The sequence below is a fragment of the Nyctereutes procyonoides genome, unplaced genomic scaffold (genome assembly GCF_905146905.1).
Source record: "Nyctereutes procyonoides isolate TBG_1078 unplaced genomic scaffold, NYPRO_anot_genome, whole genome shotgun sequence".
NCBI lineage: Eukaryota > Metazoa > Chordata > Mammalia > Carnivora > Canidae > Nyctereutes > Nyctereutes procyonoides.
This window is the reverse complement of record NW_026575136.1, coordinates 23,600,258-23,623,276: the sequence shown is the minus strand read 5'-3', so window position 1 is coordinate 23,623,276 and position 23,019 is coordinate 23,600,258. Positions and strand designations below refer to the sequence as shown.

Genomic DNA, 23,019 nt, shown 5'->3' with positions numbered 1-23,019 from the left:
CTTCATTTAAAAGTATAAAGGAGATGCAGCCAAGGAGAAGGATGCCAGGTATGGAGGAAAGGCTAACAAGAAGATGGAGGATGAAAAGGATTAAGCAACTGGGACTTGGAAACAGGAGATAGTAAAAGAATTAAAGGGAGAGACGAGTAAATGTCTGTAGGGAAGGATTTCTCAACCTCGACACCACTGATGTCTCCAGCCAGACAATTTTTTGTTGTGTGCAGTGGGGAGGGGGCTGACCTGTACAGGAAGGTGAGCAATGTCCTGGCCTCTGCCCATGAGATGCCAGCAGCATCCTCCCCACTGTGACAACTAAAAACCTCTCCAGGTATTGCTAAATTTCTGCTGGGTGACAAAAATGTCTCCCGGTTGAGAAATGAGAAAAAAGAGTGATTTTTTTAAAGATTTTATTATGTATTCATGAGAGACACACACAGAGAGAGAGACAGAGACATAGGCAGAGGGAGAAGCAGGCTCGCTTCAGGGAAGCTCATACGGAACTCGATCCCGGGATCACTACCTGAGCCAAAGGCAGAGGCTCGACCACTGAGCCACCCAGGGGTCCCGAGAACCAATGATTTCAAGGAAGAAATAGGATTGAGTAAGGAATATGCTTTGTGCCGGGTCACTGGGAGAAGGACTTGAAGGAAGAGTAGGAGTAGAAGGAAGACAACAGAGAAGAATCAAGTCAGAGCCTGGAATGTGAAAGTTGGTGGGCAAAAGGACAGAATCTGAGCAAAGAAATTACAGCAATATGACGGAGGAAAGAGAATGCACAAGAAAGCAATGCAAAAAGCAGAAACAAGAGAGAAAGACCCAGAAGGAAAGCAGGGATGACTGGCCAAGAAGGAAGGAGGCAGCCTGAGATCAACTTCAAAGTGGGTCGCTTGGGGGGTTTAATGGTGGGTTACCGACACGAGGGGTCAGGGCCCATTAGTCTTCCATCAGGACGTGAAGATGCAAGAGCCAAACACACGTCAAATTGCATACACATAACTTTCCGGCTCATTATAATTACACTGCAGATAAATGCTGGAACTGAAGGAAGATTCGTAAGGTCCCAACTCCCTTTCTGATCTGAATTATCAGGATGCTCATCAGTGATCAAACCAAATAAACAATACTAAAAGATACACTCGGGTCTAAACATCACTGATCAAGCAGAAAGCAGGCAAACAGTTGCCCTGAAACCCCCCAAACAAAAAAGTCACGCTTGTCAATTAAGTGACCCTAAACCAAGGCAGCTTATTTTATCTGGCATTCCTTTGGGCTTCTGCATTGTTGGTAAAGATTAGGACTCAAGAATGCAAACCCATGCTGCTCTTAAACAGCCACTGCGGACAAGCTAGCAACCTCTGGGTGTGGGGACAGAATGGCAGGGGGGCGGCGGGAAGGGGGAGGGGGGGGAGGGGGGTGTTGGGGAAGAGGCTGAGGAGGGGAGAGGTCCAAGAAAACTCCTCCACCTTTCCTGAGAAAACCTTGGTCGCAACTGCTTATCCTCCTCTGTTCTTCCTGGGTCTCAAAGAATTGGTTTTGGGTTGAGATTCCACGAGATTATGCTGGACTCTGAAGTTTTAAAAACATTTTGCCTAGGTATTTCTTTGTGGTGACTGCAAGAATGCTCCCCCCTCCTCCCTGAGTACTTTCATAATCTTCGAGTTCTGTAAGAGTTCTAGGTCTGATAAAGACCTATCTTGGGGCCAAGGACAGAACTGGAAGGATGGTTTGCAAAAGTGCCAGAGTGCCAAGAGTTTTGAAACTTGAGCTCATTCTTCTCATGCCAGCTTTCCACCTAAATTAGCAGACGGTGTGGCTCTACGAGGACAGGTCCAGTGGACACAGCTCAGCTTTGCTGGGAGAGAGAAGTCAGCTAATGCACACAGGTGGGAGCGTATGGGGCCAGCTGGTTGGCATAGAGCTGCAAAGGAAAGATCTCGTGCCCGAGCAGGAACCATCATCAATTCTCAGGGTCACTGGTCAGGGGGATAGACATTGGGCTTTCCCTGGTTCACATATCCCTGGGCAAACATCCTGGATGTAGTCGGTCTCTTAGGAGGAAACTGCCTGGATGCTCACCTCTCCAAAGGCAGTTTAGTGTAAGTGTTGAGATCACGGGCCCTGGGGACCCAGTTCAAATCCAGCTCATTACTCAGAACCCTGTACCTTGGGCAAATCAATGAAAATCACTTCCTCAGTTTCCTCATCTGTAAAATGCAAATAATAATAGAATCAGTGACCGAGGATTATACTAAGGATTAAATGAGATAGTACTTGTAAAGCACTTTAAAAATGTCTACACGCACTTACTATTGTGTCAAATTCTTAGAAAACCATCATCCATTAAGAGTTTGCAGGAATGTGGCTCTCTTAGTGTCATAGCACAACCAGGCCTCCATTGTGGTTAAGAAATGTATCACACCTTCTGTACGAATCCAACGATCTTTAAACTGAACTCCAAGATTTTTCTACACAACATGGACTGCCATGTTTGCTTTAAATATAACTGGCCTACTGAAAGATCGTGGCCTCCTTAGGAAGGGGCTCTTCACACTGTTGCAAATTTTCTAGGCTTGACCCAATTACAGGAAGCTCACAAGAAATTAATGCAGTCTCACCAATGGATAGATTTATAGAGAGTATTTGTGCCCTTCTAGAATTGACTGAATTAACCGCTAGTCAACTCTTCAAACACTTTTTTTTTAAAGATTTTATTTATTTATTCATAGAGACACAGAGAGAGAGAGGCAGAGACACAGGCAGAGGGAGAAGCAGACACCATGCAGAGAGCCCGACGGGATCGGTCTCCTGGATCAGGCCCTGTGCTGCAGGCGGCGCTAAACAACTACGCCACCGGGGCTGCCCCTCTTCAAACACTTCTAAACTATGATTTGATTTGGGGCGCCTGGGTGGCTCAGTGGATTAGGCGACCGACTCTTGGTTTTGGCTCAGGTCATGATGTCAGGGTTGTGACAATGAGCCCCACAGAAGGCTTGGGCTCAGCAGAGGATGTGCTTGTGTCTCTCTCTCTGCCTTGCCTCCCCCCTGCCCCCCACACGGATTCTCTCTCAAACAAATAAAATCTTAAAGCAACAACCATGAGTTGATTTAAAATATATAAAAGTCAGACAGGCACAGTACTCAGAAGCACAGAGATTCTCCAAATTTATACCATGTATACACATTCTCATTTCTAGCAACTGTTCATGGATTTGACTTACCTAGAGTCTTAGTCACCGCCTAACGTCTTATTCAAGCACAATGGTAACGACACCAGAGTCAATTCTGCTTCTTAGTCTTTTCTATGACAGAATGTCTCTACCCTTGGCCATTTATTTCACAAACTAGCTCTTACGGAAGCAAATTAGAGCTGACAGGGTGGATGGCCCACCATAACTGCATCAAATTTTTGAAGAGAAACAATTAAAATGATATGAACTATCATGTAGGCTCTCTGATGCTACAGGCACGTTAAAATATCTCATTAACTCTTTTCAACAATCCTACAAGTTGGAGATTGAGGTTTCTCTGTTATTTATGGATAAAATGGGTCTCAGGGAAGTTTCACAATTTGTTCAGGGTCACAGAGGTTGTAAGCTGGACTTCAAACCTAAGTAAATCCAATTTTTAAGTCCAATTTCTTCCCATTTCCCGATGCTATTCCTATCCATTTTTAAAAGAAGGAGGTAAATACATTTTCCCTCTCATATCCAGAGGGAATGAGAAAGCCATTGGGCTTTCCCTGGTTCTCATATCCCTCGGGTATGAGAAGGAAAATATATTTTAATTACAGATCATAGTAAGCACTGGAGCTCTGCTAGCATGGGTAATATCGTTATCTTTAGTTCACTAAGGTATCCCAAAGGACATCTTGGCTCAGATTGTAAATCTTTTACGGTTAACATTCTTATTATCTGTCAAATTGACTTAATACCATTGAGCTCAGTATCTCCTAGTTCTCAATAAATGTTAAATAAGAAGTCTTACCCAGGGTAGCCCCGGTGGTTCAGCGGTTTAGTGCAGCCTTCAGACCAGGGCATGATCCTGGAGACCTAGGATCGAGTCCCATGTCAGGCTCCCTGCGTGAAGCCTGTTTCTCCCTCTGCCTGTGTGTGTCTCTGCCTCTCTCTCTCTGTGTCTCTCATGAATAAATAAATAAAATTTAAAAAAAGAAGTCTTACCCAGATGGAGTTAAGGGATATAAACAGAGTTAGCTCTACAACAGTAAAGCACAGCAGTTGTGTATTGCCATGGCTGACACTCAAAGGAGTCAGCTCATTCATCCTGAGATAATTCTAATGCCATTTGCTCGACCAGAGATCACGTAGTGTGGGCCAGTGGTCCCACCTCTAGTGTTAGCCCCTTATCCTGCCTTGCTTATGCTTGTGGGGAGAGATGGGAGAATCCACATGTCCTGCAGTTTCCATTGTTCCAGAAGGAGCCCCATGAGTGGTATTAAAATGCAACTTCTCCTAGAAATCCTGGGCTTGATCCTATAGCTCTGACAGGTCAAGGGGACTGCCAATCCTCATTGTTTCAACAAGCTCCTCCTTTGGGAGAAACCTCAGGCAGGGACTCAGTGTGTGTGTGTGTGTGTGTGTGTGTGTGTGTGTGTGTGTGTGCCCCCGCGCACGCACGCATGCACCAGCATGCGAATGCACATTTGAACTTTCAAAAATGCAACATCCAAAGCACATGAACAAGTTTTCTTAATTTTTTAAAAAAGATTTTATGTATTTATCCATGAATGACAGAGAGAGAGAGAGAGAGAGAGAGAGAGAGAGAAGCAGGCTCTTCGCAGGGAGCCCGATGCAGGACTGGACCCCAGGACCCCAGGACCCAGGATCACACCCTGAGCGGAAGGCTGACACTCAACTGCTGAGCCACCCAGGCACCCCAGTTTTCTTAATTTTTTTGAGACATTCAAACACATAACAAGAAAGTTCTCTCCCTTTTTATTGTTTGTACATTTCTCTTTTAGCAGCCGATGTACATACAGGCTAACCTTTTAAAATTGGCTTTCTTTCAAAGTTTTGCAAAAATTGTGATGTGGTGCTGGACATAGGAATCAGATGTTTCTCCTTGACCTTTAGGAAAAATCCCAGAGACCCAAAGCTTCAATGTATGTTCAGAGCTTGTGCAAGTTAAAACGAAGTCAGACTAAGCACAAAGACAGCATACACACCCCAAAACTAGGACTTTAAAATCCTTTTACTGTGTTAACATGTTTGAGTCTTCTTGCCCGGAGCATTTCTTCACAATGGCTTGGAGACCGGCACACTTGAACACTTTTCAAGGTGTAACTCTGTTTCTCTAAGCCAACCTGGCTGTATGGCAATCAAAACGGAAACTGAAGGAAAGGTATCAGGGCAACCTGTTTATTCTAGGGATATTATGTTGTATGGATATCGCTCAAATTCAGTAGGGACTCTACCCACTTGTTGAGGCTTGTTTCTATGAAAAGAAGATCTTTACTTGACAGATGATTGTTGCTATATTTCAGGGAGACCAACAGGAAAAACTGTGATTTTTTTTGAACAATTTATTTAGGCTTTTCCTTTACAACCACCTTGAATTTTATAACTGATCGTGGAATTATCTTGAATAGATGTCTGAGAATCCAAGAACTGATTCGTGATCTGCTTTAAGCACAACATAGGACTTTCTGCAAGACGATCGTGCCAACTAACTTCATTTTGGCTTCCTTTTATTATTTATCCTGACTTTCCTTTCCTTAATTGCTGTATCTAATCTTGCTCTTTTCTATATAGAATACATACTCTCCGTAATGCACATAATATAGAGGAATAGACACATTGTAAAATAGTATGTTTTTGTCGCCAAAAATACTTTTTCATGAAAAGGAAAAATTTAAACAAACAAATGAAATGAAATTAATCGTGCCCTCAACCAGTAGTGTTCTGTTTCTTAATTTATCTTTTTAATGGATCGTTTTTTTCTACGTGTTGATTTTGTCCAAACAAGTTATTGGAGTCCCTTAAAAATGAGTGGAAGAGGCCTTTGGTCTCATTTAGAAGAGTCTTCTCTGCCCTATGGCCTAGTTTTACTTCTCTTTCCCCCTTTCATTTTGCTTTTTGCATGCCCGCCTCTAGACTCTCCAATCAGCCAATCTCCTTCGGCAGTGCCCCCTACACTCAATCTCCAGTCCACCAGGGAGTCTAACCTAGAACTGAATGTGCACATTAATGCCCTAGGCACAGCCCCATGTCCTGAGGATATGGTAAATTGTGTAACAATCCACTCTCTGGTTTGTTTCAGGGAAGCTGACAGGTCTATATGGAAAACATCACAGAGAGTGGTATGCTGAAAAGAAATAATCATACAGAGCCTCCCCTGAGGAGCATTTAGGTCCGTATCATTAATCTTTGGTGCTCTCCTATGAAAGAGGCAGTAGGTGAGCCCTCTCATGCAACGTTTTATAAATGAGGGAATGGGGCAGATCAGTGGGGGCAAGCCTGGGAGTGGGGAGCTCCTGCATGGTGGGGGAGGGAGTGGGGGTGCCAGGAAAGGAAACCAATGACCCTGGAGGTCCCTACCACACTCAGACTCCTTCTGACATCTCCCATACGGGTTGCAGCCTGAGCAAATACAGGTTTTATCGTTTGCAAGAGTGTTTAACTTTTCGGGGGAATCATATCCATACAAGGCCATTACAATTCCTTGTGCTTGGTTGTATTCTCCAGCCCAATCTCCCCCCCCACCACCACCACCAAATGTCCTGCTGTCAGTAGCCACCAATGAGTTTAAATTCCAGGCCTCCAGGCAAAGGTTTTCTCGGGGTCTCTCTGCTTCAGCTCACCTCTTCCAGGAACGTTCTGACCACCCACTCTTGGGATTTCTTCCCCAGGCAAACCTGGGGTGATTGCCCGGCCCCAGCACATTCTCTGACGCCTCATTGTCATACGTGTTCAGTGTACTGAGCTGAAAATAAGGTGGCGGCAAAGTTGGCTTTGTCCCCAATCTTCTGCTACACAGCTGTGCGTAATGGGCATGGTTCTGCTTTTACCATTTTGCAGCCTGGATTACTTTCTCTGCCAAGCTGCGGGTCTCCATATGTGGCTTATTAACCGTTCATATGAAAGTGATAACTAATCTCCTTCGCCATTCTATTATTTGGAGAACTAACATCCACGATGCAACAGCAAAAAAAAAAAAAAAAAAAAAGTAAAAATGAGAAAAAAAGATAGCAAGACATCAAAATAGAATCATTGGTAATAAAATAAAAACAGAAACTCCTACGGGATAGTGTCTTTCCTGCATGATGGAGACTAAGCAGGTTTGTGGTACAATCTAAAGTGATATAATTTTTGTAAGTTCCAGGATGCTTTTATTTTTTCAACGTGCTTAGAGAGGTATCTCTTTAGAAGCCCAAACAACTGTTGTGAAACAAACTTCTATTTATCCAGAAAGCAGAAAGCTAGAAAGTTAAAACTGAAAATTCTGTGCAAGCATTACATTAAAATAATAGTAATGACTGCTGAGCACTCAAGCCATGGTGGACACTGCAAAAAATACTTTATAAGCACTACCTCATTTAGTACTCATAACATAGACGAGAGAGGTTTCCCCATTTGGCAGATGAGAAAAAAATAAGTCTCAGAAAGATTACGTGACTTGCCCAAAGTTACACAGCTAGTAAGCCGCACAGCCTGGATTTGAACCCAGGTTTTGTTCTATTCCTGACTCCGTGATCATCATTCTTGGGTATTGCAGGCTTCTAAAGTGTCTTCTGAATTGCTACGTGAAAATTTACTCCTTGTGTGTAGCACCATATTTTTCATTTTATTTCAATTCAATTTGCCAACATATAGTAAAACACCCAGTGCTCATCTCATCACCTGGCCTGCTTAATGCCCACTATCCCTCCACCCACCTCCCCTTCTGCAACCCTTTGTTTCCCAGGCATCCTATTTTAGTATCAAGTCTGTTTTACGGTCTGCGGAGTCTGCATAAGCTTTGTAGAGAGAGAGAGAGAGAGAGAGAGAGAGAGAGAGAGAGAGAGAGAAACAGAAAGAAAAAAACACCACCTCACTGAATGAAGAAATCCGACTTCTAGTTTCAAGGGATAGTGTGTCAAATGAAATCATGAATGTGAAAAACCTTTGGAAACTATAAAAGCATTCTGCGGAGAGGGGAGACTGCCACTGCTCTTAAAAACGTCAAGCTGGGGACGCCCGGGTGGCTCAGCGGTTGAGCACCTGCCTTCCCCCGGGGCGTGATCCTGGAGACCCGAGATCGAGTCCCCCGTCGGGCTCCCCGCAGGGAGCCAGCTTCTCCCTCTGCCTGTGTCTCTGCCTCTCTCTCCCTCTCTGTCTCTCATGAATAAATAAATAAAATTAAAAAAAAAAAGTCCAGCTGTATGCGCTATGCGGGGCGATTCCCAGGTGACCAGAATATTCTGCATCCAAGCACCTGCTTACACCGCTAACTCGGGAACAAGCGACCAGTCCCGGCGGCTGCAGAACCGCGCGGGCGTTAGGAGTCAGGGGCATGACCACCTCGTGCGCTTCCGATTCGTTTCTGGGCCACGGCCACGGCCACTCACTCGCCTGGCCGGGGCGGGGGGGTCCGGGGGAGGCGCGCGGAGGCGTCCCGGGCCTGCGCCGACCTATGTCCCCAGCTCCCCCTTGCCAGGCACAGAAGCCCCGGACGCGCAACGGCGTTAAGATGCGGAGGCAGGATGAACCCCAGCGGGGTCCCCGCCCGAGGTGTTCTCGGTCCCTGCAGCCGCGGGCGGGCGGAGATCAAGGACCCGCCCCCGCTCTCACCTGCTCCCAGGAGTTTCGGGGGCTCACGCGGCGCGGAGCCTGCGTGAAAGCCGCTCAGGGCACGAGCATATAAGGGGTGCTCCCCCCATCCCGGGGGGTGCGCTCTGCGCTCGTCCCCCGCCTGCGGCTTGGAGGGAAGCGGCGGCCTGGCCAACAAATGCAGCAACTAGGGAACCTCAAGGTTTTAGGGACCCCAGGTGGCTTCGCCCTGTAAGGTCGAGCCGTCTCGGGGCGTGGAAGGGCAGCGGGGGAGAAGCGTCCGGGGGGCCGGGGGGTCAGGGGGGCACACGGAGGCGCCCCAGGCCGGCCCCGACCTTCAGGAGGGACCTGACGCCAGGAAGGAAGCCGGGTAAGCCCGGGGCTCCGCTCCCTCCCTCCCTCCCTCTCCGCGGCGCGCGAGCCGGCAGCTCCTCCTCCCCATCCCCTCCCCCCTCCCCCTCCCTCTCCCTCCTCCCCCTCCCCTCCCCCCGCGGAGCTAGCCCGGGGCAAGATGCGCACGGCCGCCGGCCCCCCCACCCCGCGCGGGAAGAGGCGAGCGGGGAGGGCGCGGCCCCAAGCGGAGCGCGGCGAGCGCGTGGGTCCCGAGCGCGTGGGTCCGGAGCGCGCGTCCCGAGCGAGGAGCCCGGCACCGGCGGCGACCCGCCCCAGCCCGTCGTTGGCCTTGGCGCCCCCCGGCCCCCGCCAGCTCCCCGACACCCCGCCCGGTGCCTCGCGCAGGTGGCGCGGACGCCCCTGCCCCCCGGCGCCCCCTGCCGGCGAGAGGGCGGCGGCCGCGGCGGAGCGGCGGGGCGCGGGCGGCGGGAGAGCTGCGGCGGCGCCGGGAGGAAGCCGGGAGCCTCCCCGATGGTGCCGCCGCCTCCGAGGCGGGGAGGAGCGGCCAGGGGGCGGCTGCGCGGGAGCCTGGGGCCGCTGCTGCTGCTCCTGGCGCTGGGACACACGTGGAGCTTCCGAGAGGAGCCCGAGGACGGCGACAGGTAAGCGCGGCCGGAGCCCGCTCGGTGCGCGCCCGGCTCGCGGGGTGCGGGCGGCCCCCGGCAGCACCCCGGCCCCCCCGGCAGCGCCCCGGCCCCCCCGGCAGCACCCCTGCTCCCCCGCAGCACCCCGGCAGCACCCCGGCACGGGCTGGGCGCGCGACTGCCCGGGGCGGCTCTAAACTCCGCGCCCCGCCCGGGCCCCCATCAGTGGGTCGGGGCTCTCCGGTCCCCCCCCCGCCCGGGGACCCGCGCCCGCCGACCCCCCCCCGCGCGCCCGGCCCTCCGCGCCCCCGCGGCCGCCCCGCCAAGTGGCCGCCGCGCCTGTCGTCCTAGGGAGCTCTGCTCGGAGAACAAGATCGCCACGACCAGGTACCCGTGTCTGAAGCCCTCGGGGGAGCTCACCACGTGTTTCAGGTAAGCCTCCGGGCTCCGCCGAGCCGCCGCCGCGCACCCCGCCTCGCTGGGGAGGAGGCTCCGCAGAGGAGAGGCTCGCAGACGCGCCGGGCGGCCCGGGGCCGCGGGGAGCCCCTGGGTGCAGCCCCCGTGCCGGGGCTCTGGGTGCGGAGCAAGGACGGGCGGCCGGGCGTGCACCCAGGCTTCGCGCCCCAAGGCCCCCGGGGCGCTTGCCGCTTCCTGGGATACTTGGCGAGGTGGAGAGGAGGAGAGGAGGAGGCTGAAAGTCTATACAGAAAGTGGGTTATTGGATTGCGGGTGTAGACTGTGCACCGTAGGGAAGACGCATGGAGGTGTTTGCATTTGGTTTCGAAAACAAAGTTGACAAATACTTGGTCCTTGACTATCTCTTGACCTTCTGTGGGGACAGAGTGAACACACTCACGGCCTCCGTGGGCACGAGGATGGAGGTGGCTTGTGGGCTGTGGACGCGGTTGTGTTGACCCCGGGGAGGAAAGCATGTGGAGTTTGTTGAGCCCCGAGGAGGGTAATTCCTGAAAGGGCAGTCCGCAGATCACCTGGGTGCTCCTTAAAATCACCCCTAACTAAGGCTGGGGGATCTGTAGGGTTGAAAAATGCTTCCCAGGTGGTGGTTATTCTCAACAAAAAAAAAGTTACTGTTCCCTGCTTGCAAACCCCCCGGAGGTGAGGGGCGATTTGTTCTCACCGTGGAGTTCTTGGCTTCTGGTCCAGTGCTTTCCCTGGATGAGAGGCATAAACCCATAAACACAAATTGCTTTTTAAAGGTACCATGTAAGTTACGGGGAATCACAAAGTCATGCCAGACTGTTTGAGAGTCCTATGCTCTGGGGTGCCAGGATAAATATTGGGTAGTACCAGGTAACACGGCAATCCCCAGAAGTGAATTTGGGGGAAAAAAAATTAAAAAGATCGACTCTGTCTAATGTTGTAACAGATGAATCAATCACCATGCTTGCAGAGCCGCAGAAATGTCAGCTCACATGCTCAAAGGTTCGGATATAAGTGGTTCCAGGGCTGGTGAGCTTGTGGTGCAAAAACCAGTAATCAGTTCCATTGCATGCCGTGCTCTCAAATCTGCTGTTGGCGGTGGAATGACCACCATCCTTTAAGGGAGGCAATGCTGCTTGGGCTTGGGAGGGGTTGTCTTCTCCAGGACATGGGTGGTAGACACGGAACAAATGTGCTGGGGCCAGGCGGGGGGAGTGTGTTCAGTTAACCTGAAGGCAGCAGGCAACATTTACCTGAAGGCGGGAAGAGGTTAACTTGGGTGAGCAAGGGCCTCCAGCAGGTTGAAGTGACTGCCTCCCTGGTGCTAGTCCTGTGTTATCCGCATGACCACGGTATTAGGACATGTTGTTTGCTTATCCTAGCACAAAGCCTCTAACTTCATGGGGAACGTGTCCCTGAGATGGTTTACTCATTTGTTCAGTCCCTGAAGGTCAAACTGTACATAAATCAGTGGCACTTGCAGAATGCATGTCCAATTTCCAGAAACTGCCGGTGCCTGATGAGTGTTCTAAGTTGATTCTGTCAAACCGTTACCCTCTTCCCTAGATTTTCTTTTTTTTTTTAACTGGTGGGGGGTTTTGGGTTTTGTTTTACACGAAGACTCAAGAGCTACCATTAGGGTCTTGATAAGTGTTCTTATTAACAGCTGTCCAAAGGAAGCTTGAGAACTAACAAGGATAATTTTGCATCATGGAAAAGTAAGGAACTTTGTTTAGGGGAGTGCGTGGAATGGGAAGGGGGGTGCTTCAGCTAGGGAAAATGGGCATTGGTCCCTGTGAATGTCTTCTGGTTTTATTACTTCCTTCGTGGACGTCCAGAGTCCTGTGCATACTCCATTGACTATACCCTATTTCCACAGCCTAGTACTTTCCTCAAGACCAAGTTGGTTGGCAGTTGCTGCGCCTGTTTGCTCATGAACCCCAGGAATGAGGGATTGTTTGGTTTGTGAATTGATCATCCAGCCCCTGTAGACTCTTGTTCACTCCACATGTGATCTGGAAGCCAGCACCAGCATCCTCTAAAAGCTTGCTTAGGGTCTCCAGGCCTATTGCAGATCTCTCGAATCAGAGTCTGGGTGTTAATGCGATGTCCACTCAAGGCGGAGTGCTTGCATAGAAACTGTCCATCTGGTCGCCACACAAACCCATGTAAACCCTTAGAGAGGCGCAGAGGCTTCTGCAGATTCCGGAGTTACTCCTACCACATTAACCAAAAACGAAAAGAACCAGCCTTCGATGAGACCAGACTCCCCAACTCCTGGGTGACCCTTAATGAAACTTAAGTACAGTAGCAGAGCTGCTTGGGAAACTGCCAGATGGCCCCACTTTTCCCACTGGGCCTTTGAACAGTTCTTAGCGCAAGCGAGAACTGCAGAAGTCCCTTCAGAACTTGTTAAATGATTTTGTGACTTTATTTTTTTTTAATTTTTATTTATTTATGATAGTCACACGAGGGGGGGGGCAGAGACACAGGCAGAGGGAGAAGCAGGCTCCATGCACCGGGAGCCCAACGTGGGATTCGATCCTGGGTCTCCAGGATCGCGCCCTGGGCCAAAGGCAGGCGCTAAACCACTGCGCCACCCAGGGATCCCGATTTTGTGACTTTAAAAAAAGGATGAGTTTAAGAGTTTTAAAAAAAAATGGATGTGCTTACTCCTACTGTGTTCATGGTAGTATTAATTTGATCTGTTATTCCTGAAAGGATATGGAGATGAAAATAAGAGAGGTGGGTTCAGAAGGATTGTTCTGGACCCCTCCCCGTCACCTCTGTACACTTGTTTCACGTAGTGTCACCTAAGCACCTTTCCACATTCGCCTTTCCTATAACAGACAACCTGAGGACTTTATACTCGGCACCGTTCTGTGCACTTCAAGTACATTATCTCTAATCCTCTAAAGCCACTCTTGCGTTGGTATTTCAGTTTTACGGGGGAAGAACCAAAACCCCAGGATTAAGTAAAGTTGGTGAGGGTCACAAAGTTAATACACGTGGGAGCTAAGCTTCAAACCCAGGTTTATCTGACTTCAGAGTCTGGGCCCAGGCCCTTTCATCATCCCAGAGGTGTCTACAAAGGCAGAACTTTCAAGATCCTGGGATCTAAGGAAGATCGTTAACGCAGATGGCGGTAAATTCAAAAGACAGTTTGATGATAAACTCCAACATTCTCCGTGACCAGTGGGTTACCACTATCCTTGAGCTCCATCTAAAGCAACTGGCTTCATATTATCCGGTCATACACAAAATTGGTTCATGTGTATAGTTCTCATTTTTTATTTTTATTTTTTTTCTTTTTTTTAATAAATTAATTTTTATTGGTGTTCAATTTAGTTCTCATTTTTTAAAGACTTGATTCATGAGAGATACAGAGGCGGAGAGGCAAGCTCCCTGCAGGGAGCCCGACAGTGGGACTCAGTCTGGGAGTCCAGGACCACACCCTGGGGCGAATGCAGGCACCAAACCGCTGAGCCACTCAGGGGTCCCCAGTTTTCCTCTCTTGAAGGATTTCCTCTTAATCACAGGGTCTGTCTGTAGAGACCCTCTACTCCAACGTGCATTGGGCCAAGTGCCCAAACTTTGACAAATACTTGAGTGAATGCCGGTGACCCTTTAACAAGCTTAGGGTACGTATTGCTCAGCATTATAATCTGATGCAGGGTGTACTTCTTTACTAGTAAAGAATTCAGAGAATGGAGTGTTAAGACTGTTATAGCCAAACTAAGCATATAAACTGATCAGGGTGTTATGCTCTCGTGGCTGTTAGTTTTTCCCGAGACCATGTGGTTTTGAACAAGAGGTTCATGTTTACCTTTTATTCATTGGGTGTATCAGTAAAATGACACATCAAAGGCTTCTTAAAAATGAAAGTATACATTGTGTAGGAAGTGTCCAGAAAATCCAATCTTTTTTTTTAAAGATTTTATTTATTCATGAGAGACACAGAGAAGCAGAGACACAAGCAGAGGGAGAAGCAGGCTCCATGCAGGAAGTCCGATGTGGTACTCGATCCTGGGACTTCAGGATCACGCCCTGAGCCAAAGGCAGATGCTCAACCGCTGAATCACCTGGGCATCCCAAAATCCAATCTTTGAAGCAGTGTCCAGTAAACATCCTAAATTTCCTGACCCCAGTAAAGCTTTATTGAGCATCTATGATAAGCTTAAAATAGCCTTTAATTGCACATAGAAAAGTTCCTGTGTCTGTTCTGTTTATAGACCTGATTTCTTTAGAGTAAGACCTTTGAAACCAGTGCACAAATAGATGATCTAGTCCAGTCAAATAGTTCATACAGTACCGTCCGTGATGGGGGGGAGGCGGGGAGGGAAGAGATTAGAAGCAGCTAGGAATGGCTTTCTGGGCAAGAGAAAAATCCATTCTCCAACATAGTGTTAGGTGTTAAAATTGTGTTGGTTGTGACTTCCGTTCTGTGGGTCATGGGCTGCGGTGGCCCATAACTGCCCCCACAGCAGCATGTGTCTGTCCCTCTGGGTCTCATCAGGTACTGCCCTGAATCCTGCCCTTATGGGGCACAATGACCTAAGGATGCAGAAACTCCCACTTTTCCGTAATACAAGTGCTGCTGAATCCTGTTAAGATATGGTGGTTAACGTGCTATTTCTGCAAATGTGTTGCTTCTCCAAATCCTGAGTATAGTCACTTAGAGCAGTACTACCAGCTACCCTAGCTGAGGCCACATTGGAGGGAAGGCTGTATTATCTGGCAGGTCAGAGTTCCTGCAGAGGGCTCAGAGGTCGAAACCTGTGCAGTAATAGAAACCAGTCCCAGCTTGACTACGTTGTTTTTGTGACTTTGATCTTAATCTACTTCAGTGGTCTCCTTTGTAAAACGAAGACCCTGTTTAGTACTGAAGTTATAGGGTTATGATGAAGGATTGAATGAGCTGATACGCACAGAAAGTGATGAATATTACCCTGTTGAGCCTCCCCAAGTCTGGCATGTTGGGTGCATGTAGTAAGTCCTCAGTGGATGCTCATTTGAGTTTTGGACATCAGGGAAGAAATTTTTGAAAAAGCCATTTCAGACCACAGCCAGAAACAGGGTGTTTATACACCACTGCATGCACCGGTTTTTAGATGCCTTTTCGAATGTAGGAAAGCCTAGAAATCCAGGGCCTCCATAAAAAAATCACAAAAAGCGGGTCTTTTTCTTGCTTCCTGGCTACCTAAGGTACCCTACTTGTGCGACTGTAAGAGCACGCAGAAGGCTTAGTGTACCCCATTTTAAAGGGTCTTAGAAGTTTGTCCTTTTCCTGAAGTCCTGGAGGGTGGTGTTGGCAGGTAAGACTAGCAAGCAGACCCTCCTGTCTGCCTCCCCATCCTGCAGCTGGCAAAGCTCAGAACCGGCAGGGGGTGGAGGTGGGGCGCTGTGGATTATGGGTGGCTCAGGGCATGCTGCTCCCTTTCAGAAAGTATCTTCATGAGTGTCCATCTCCTAAAGAGGAGAACCTAGTTGGTATGAAAAGAAGGCAGGAGATGGGTAGAGGTGGTTTGTGCAGAACTGTCTAAATCACAGACACGTTTGCAGGCAGCCTCAGTTTCCCTGGGTTAGACCCTCTGTGCCACGGGATGGTCAGCCTACTGAGGGTGTGGAGCATCTGTCTCCTGGTCCATGGCCATACCCTCAGACGCCAGCCTCAGGCCTGGACATACTCCATATGTTGTCAAAAGACTGAATGAACGTTACTAGTAAGTGAAAGTTGACCTCAATCTATGGGGCTTTCTAGAAGGGCTGTTGCTCTATCTACATATGCCTCCTTTTCTAGCTGAGAGATGGGCTTTCTTTGGAAGCAGATCCCCTGTGCTGCTACCAGGTGCTATCCTGGTCTTTATCTGCTTCTCCACTTGCCCTGCTAGTGTGTTACAGGTGCTGATTGTGGCAGCCACAACCTGTGTCCTGAACTTTCTACTGTAACACCCGAAGAGGACACAGGTGTTCCTGCCTGTGTTAAATGCCCTGCAGACTCTGGCTTTGAAATGGGGGGATTGCAGCTTTAAAGGGGATCCCGCTCCCTCCCCCGCCTATCTTCAACTGATGAACAGGTGCTGGAGGAGGAGGAGAGCGTGGATGTGGAAGGTGTTGGCCAGGGCGGGGTTCTGTATCACTTTTCACTCATTCTTAGAGAAACAACCTAAAGTGGTAGGAAACTGAGTTCGCCCTCAGAAGGCTGTGGTTTCCCTGGAGTACCCTCTTTAGGTGGGTCCCATTGCTTCGCTCATTGTCCCTAAAGTCACTGATGCCTGACTTTCCTATATTAACTTCCTCTTTTCTAAGTGAAGCTGCTGCGTGGGTGCGCCCGGAAAAAGCCAATGCACTCTTTTATTTTAGAATACCCTATCTTCTCCGGAGAAAGTTTGCATTTCAATCAGTACTTTCCGTGTCAGTGAGTTCGACTTCTCCAAACCTACTGCCCACTGCTCAGCAGGACCCTGCTGCTTTTGTGAGAGAGGGTCTCTGCCTTTTGCTGAATATCCAGAGAACAAAGGTCTCTGTTTATGGCTTTTCTCTAGGGATGAAAACATAAACAACTATGACCTCAGCTTCTCCAGCTCGGTTCTTTTCCACGAAGCCATTTACTAGTGTTAAGGCTTTACCAACAACTTGGGTTCACTTATTCAGCAGATGACTTGTGAGTTACCATGTGCCAAGCCCAGTTCGAGAGACTTAGGATACAACTGCGTGAAAGGCAGAAGAAAAAAAAAAAAACCCAACCTCTGCCCTCCTAGAACTTACAGATCTTAATTCAGTTCATCTTCTAGTAAAGGAATTTTGAGTCAAAGATCTCTTTGGGGCCTTTTTTTAAGAGTTCTTGCAAGCACACATCTGAGTTAAGGTCACATTTTAGGGGCTAGGAGCTTGAAATTTCCTAAGGCCCAGCTGTCTCCTTTCAGCAAAAGAAACCCACTGAGCCAGGGGCGCAGGAACTCAGGCCCGGTGGTAACCCAAGTTTTGTCCTGCAGAGGTGTTAGCAAGAAATCAGCGTGTGCCCCAAGTCTCTTAAGAATCACTGGAATGTGAAAGCATTACAAAGAAGTGAATTCTCTGGCTGTTTGCCCCGTGAGGTGGATGGCTTCCTCAGAACTGGCCCACTAGAAACACCCAGTCCACCTCTGCTTGTTCCACTCTCCTGTTTTCCAACTGTACCTTTAAGCAGGCTGTTCTAGGGAGGCCTGCCCTTCCACATTCCTTCACTCTCCTAGTCCATTCTAGATCATGGTGATTGTATCTGAACCTTCTGGACAGTCTCCCTCCTGAGACACAGGTAGGGGTTGGAGCGGTGGTACGAGGTCTACGTATTTAATCCCCTTTGAGCAAAGCAGCACATCTTTCCAGCTTCAAGCCAAAAGCACGAGTGATCACTTGCACGCACAAATGCACTGCCTTGTTCAGTGCAGCAGAACGGGAGCTAGATCATCTTTGCATATCCCGTAGGATTTCAGAAAGGTGGACTGCATCTGCTGTCAGCCTTTATCTCTGTTCTCAGCCTTTCTTGGCTGTGCCTGTGGAAGGTTCCATGTTTGCCCCCCTGGGGTGAAGCTTCTGCAGCCTTCAGCTTCTGGGAGCAGCAGGGGGCAGCTGTCAGCCTAGCAGCTGCTGGTAGAGAGAGGATGGGAGGCCAGGAGTGTGCTCTGCACTAGGATCTGACTCTGGGAGTTTGGTATAGAGCAGGAATTGGCAAAATAGGGCCCACAGCATGTTTTTACACGTCTTACAATCTAAGAATGCCACTTAGATCTTTAAAGGGTTAAAAAAAGAAAAAAACCCTGCACAGCAAAGACCTCATTTGGACCCCAAAGCCTCAGATCTTTACCATCTGGCCCTATGTAGAGAGTTTGCCAATTTCTGGAGAGTCCTCTCCCCCCACCCCCACTCACACCCTCAAGTAGGCTCTGTGCCCAATGTGGGGCTGGAATTCTCAACCCTGGGATCAAGACCTGAGCTGAGTTCAAGAGTCAGACACTTAACAGATTGAGCCTCTCTTGAGCGTCCTGTTAACACAAAGACCAGGAGTGGGGTTCTCCATATGTAACCTTGTCCACAGATGGAAGTTCTCAGGAAGGTGATCATTTCATTGTTTAGGTCCTTGCCTTCATGTTGCCTTATGGTATTTGGATTGCTTGGCCTTGAGTGTCTTTGAGACTTGGTTTCCTGATCTCAGGGATCGGTTGTTATTAAGCTGGATCTTCCCCGCCCAGTCATCATCCCCAAATGGTCCTATAAATAGACCTAACTTGTCAGTGTTCTTAAGCTGACTATTTGCAAGTAGTTAAGTACTAACTTCTGCTTTTCTTCATGTTCCGAAGACCAGGTATCCTGTGCCAGTTGAGTACTCCCTGGATTGCCTTGGCTGATCTTCCCCTCCCCAGCCCCTCATTCCGTACTTTAATTCCTGATCTGCATATTGATCATCCCATGCTTTGTTGACTCAAAGCTGCCTCTCTGTGAGTTTGTTCTGAATATCTACAGTGGAAAACATCACATTCAAAAATCCAGTGAGGGTGCCTATTTGAGAGACATGCATCAAAGTCCCTTTCAATGGAGGATACTCTTTTAAACAATTTTATTTATTCATTTGAGACCAATACAGAGTGTGTGAGCAGGGGGAGAGACAGAGGGAGGAGCAGGATCCCTGCTGAGCAGGGAGCCTGATGCAAGGCTCCATCCCAGGACCTTGAGATCATGACCTGAGCAGAAGGCAGATGCTTAACCATCTGAGCCACCCAGGCACCCCACCCACCAACGGAGGGTACTCTAAATCAGTTGCGACATCATGCTTGTCCTTCTATGGCTAAAAGGTGTTACAGGGTTTCTCAGTTCCACTAAGTAACTGTGTCAGTATTTAAATCTTTTGAATTTAAATTCTGCAGTGCCTTTTAAGAATGTCAACTCTTTTGTTCTTATAAAGCTGAGCATAGGGAAGAAAGTGGTAAAGGAAAGCACTAAAATATTTTGAGGTGAGAAAAGCAAAACCAAATGGCATTTAGAGGAAAGGAGGGAAATGTTGGGACACACCACCTGACCTACTAGGGGAAAAGCAACGGGGCATGGAAAAGAGGGAAAAGGTTTAAAAACTTGATAAGGAACAGAACATCCTATGGAGATAAAGCTGGGTAGAGGAAAAGCTCCTATGAAACTCAGGTTGGAGCTTCCGACCTTGATAACAGCCAGTTTTCACAGATTCAACCAAACAGGGTAAAAGGGCACCTGAGCTAGGACAGGTTGACAGATCTACAGACACCATTTTTGTGACCTGTGTGTGCCCAGTACTACTTTCCAGGAGGTCAGGCTGTCTAAAAGCCTGGGCAGAGACGGTGCCATGGCTTGCCCTCCAGCTGTCGCTCTGCTCTCACTTGGCACTGCTCTCGGTAGCGTGCCCATGTTTTGTTTTGGCATTTTTCTGTAGTGAAATCGCTAGCAATTTTTATGGTGGAAAAATTGCATGGCCGAGCAGAGGTTGCCTTCCTAGGAACCCACGAAGGCTGTTCCTTGGAAGCAAGTTTGTTTAAAAAACACCAGAACATAGTTCTGACGCTGCCTGACAGGTTAGAAGAACCTAGAACGCAGCATCATTGAGATTTTTATCTGAGAATTTGAAGGATTTTTTTTTTTTTGCAAATTCTATAAAAACTGATTTACTAATCTCCATAGGTTTGCTAGAGATCCCTCCTGCACGTTCTGGCCTAGCTGGGTGGATACAGGAAAAGAAGTTTTATGCCAGAACCTGGTACTTATGTGGAGGTCCCCTAACCAGGCACTGGTTTCTAGCTGGAACCCAGTGGAGGAGAGGGGGAGTTTAAAATATGGAAACCTGAGCTAACAACGGAAAACAGGGTGGCTACATTCCTCGTGGGTGAGTCTTCATGCAAGATCTCAAGGTCCCAGAGCAGATGTATGGCAGAGCCAGGGTTCTAAGCTGGACTCTGTAGCCTGTGTTCTTAACCACTGGGCTCTTCCTCTGGGCCGGATAATGGCCCATGTGGTTACCTTGCTTTCCTGTCAACCACAAATTAAAAGGAAGTAGAGGAGACAGGGACTTCTAGAAAACAGTATTGTCCATTCCGTAAATACTGAATGAAAATGTAGGTTAGACAAGTTATCAAAAGTAGACACACAGGGGCACCTGGGGGGCTCAGTTGGCTAAGCGTCTGACTCTTGGTTTCAGCTCAGGTCATGATCTCAGGGTTATGGGGTCCAGCCCCAAGTCTACTTGGGATGCTCTCTCCCCCTCTGCAACTCCCCTGCCCCTGCACTCTCCTTCTCTAAAATCTTTTAAAACCCCACAAACCAAGGCCCCTGTGTTAGTTTGCTAGTACTGCCTAAACGACCTAGTCCTGGGTGATTTAAACTATTTTCTGTTTCAAAAGCCAGAAGTCTGAGGTGAAGGTGTTGGGAGGGTTGACCCTTTCCGATGGGTCTATCAGGCTTATAGACTGTCTCCCTCCCTGTGTCTTCTCTCTTACGTGTTTGATTTTTTTTTTTTAAGATTTTATTCATCTAAGGACAAGTGAGGAGGAGGGTTAGAACAGGGAGAAAGGGACTCCCTGCTGAGCAGGGACTGACACAGGGCTCCATCCCAGGGCCCCAAAATCACAACCTGAGCTGAAGGCAGACTCTTAACTGAGCCACCCAGGTGCCCCTCTGATCTTCTCTTCTAAGGGCAACCCTTCCTATTGGATTAGGGCCTGTTTGAATGACCACCTCTTAACTCCATGACCTCTTCAGGGCACTTATCTCTACATACAGTCATGCTCTGAGGTCCTGGGGTTAGGACTTTCAACTTCAGGAGGTCACAGTTCAGCTCATAACATCCTCTCCCCAATAAAACCCAGCCTGCACTGGGCTAAGTAAAGGGGATGTTTTATAGACACACCGTACTTTCCATGGGTATCCCTGTCCAGCAGGGGTGATCCTGAGAGTTCCAATGAAACTAAAATGCTGTTAGCAGTGCCAATGAAGGGAAAGGGTTAAACCAACTATAAAGTAACTAATGTCTCTGATGTTCACATCTGTAGAATCTCTAGGATGTCTGATGGAGGCCATAATCTGTTCTAGCCCTTACATCGAGACCTCAGTTAGGAATACAGGTGCGAAGGCACCACTCCAGATCTTTGGAAGCAGAATCTGCTTTTCAACGTGGTCCTTTAGGTATGCACGGTCCTGCTCACCACTACGTTGTTCCAGCATTTGCTTGCTCGAGGCTCTTTGCTTGCTATGTAAAGCCATAGGCAGTGATTCATAACCTGGACTGCACCTCAGAATCACCTGGTATGTTTAATTTTTAAATTTAGTTTAACATCTACTGTACTATTAGTTTCAGGGGTAGAATTTAGTGATTCATCAGTTGCATATAACACCCAATGTTCATTCCATACGTCCCCTCTTTAATGCTCATCACCTGGTAACGCCATCCCCCCCAACCCCTCCTCTCCTGTGAACCTCAATTTGTTCTTTAGAATTGAGTCTCTTATGGCTGGCCTCCCTCTGCTTTCATCTTATTTTTCTTCCCTTTCTTCCTATGTTCATCTATTTATTTTCACATATGAGTGAAATGACATTGGTCTTTCTCTAATGCCTCTAGTTCTATCCGCATCACTACAAATGGCAAGATTTCATTCTTCTTGATGGCTGAGTAATCCACCATGTATCACATTTTCATTAGTCAATGGATATCTGGGCTCTTTTCTGTATTCTAGCTGTTGTGGACATTGCTATAAACATTGGAGTATGTGTGCCCCTCAAGTGAGTGTTTAAAAAAAAAAAAAACAACCTAGTTCCCCCATAGCACACAAGACCAGTCCCATCAGAAGCTCTGGAGGTGGGGACCTGGAACCAGGAATTTTTATTTTTAAAGCTCCATGCATGATTCGACTTTGGACCTAAGGCCAAAAAGCTTGGAGCAAAGGGCCAAAAAGGCAGCAAGCAGCCTGGCTCTTCACCTAGGGGACAAGTGGTTGCTTGTTTCTGTAGTCGTTAAGCTTGGGTCCTTGTGGTCTTTTGTAATTGCAGCAAGTCCTCCTGCTCCTCAACATGGAAACTTGTAGCTAAAGTTTGTGTTGGTGGACCATCCATCAGCCCGGAGTCTGTCTCCCTTGTCTGTTAGGTACTAGTCTTGGCATCTCCTTACCATTCCATGTGGGGTGATTTGAGGGCAGTTGGGAGTGATGATGTGGGTGGAGGTGGGAAGGGTAGGCTGGTCCTTATGAGGTCTCCTGTGTTTCCCAGGCCGAGTAGTTCGAAGTCCCAATGTGTAGATTCCATCACATTTCATTTCCTATCGCAGGCTCTCAGCTTGGTGTCTGGAGCTACTTAGTGACCTTTGGTGCATTTTCTTTTTTCAAATATATTCTGCTTTGTTGCTGCACCGCATGAACCTCCTCCCAAGATATAAACATGTCTCAGCATATTATAAATGAAAGCTTTTCAGTGTCAAGCTGTGTTTTTCTTTCCTTGCAAGCATCAAATGCAAACAGTTTTTTTTCCATGTAGTGTGATAGGAAATCTGTGTGCTGGCAGAGATTCTGTTCCCATTCTAGCTTTAGCTTTCTTATCCGTTCACTCCTCTGATAACTGAAATTCTCAATCCCTAGCAAACAGGTTTTTTTTAATAGGTTTGTAATTAACATAAAATAATTATCTTAACATGAATCTACCAGATGGCCTTAAACCAAGTAGTCTCCAGATATATCTATATGGAATGCATAGGCATGTACCTGTGTTGCTTTTTTTGAGTGACAGCAATTATGTTGATTAAATAGTAGGAAAAGAAATGATTATAAACAGGAAAAGCATTTCATGGATGG

The 23,019-nt window shown here is 48.1% G+C and overlaps 1 protein-coding gene across 1 annotated transcript in view; it reads left to right on the top strand.

Annotated features, from left to right (window-relative positions):
• The first annotated feature begins 9,601 nt into the window (after positions 1-9,601).
• The window catches only part of LOC129495589 (collagen and calcium-binding EGF domain-containing protein 1), a 225,350-nt gene continuing 211,932 nt past the window's right edge, over positions 9,602-23,019 (top strand). Inside the window, exons 1-2 of the mRNA XM_055303235.1 lie at positions 9,602-9,760; positions 10,094-10,174. Coding sequence (XP_055159210.1) covers positions 9,630-9,760; positions 10,094-10,174 — 212 coding nt within the window. The 5' untranslated portion in view covers positions 9,602-9,629. The remainder of the gene's footprint in view (positions 9,761-10,093; positions 10,175-23,019) is intronic.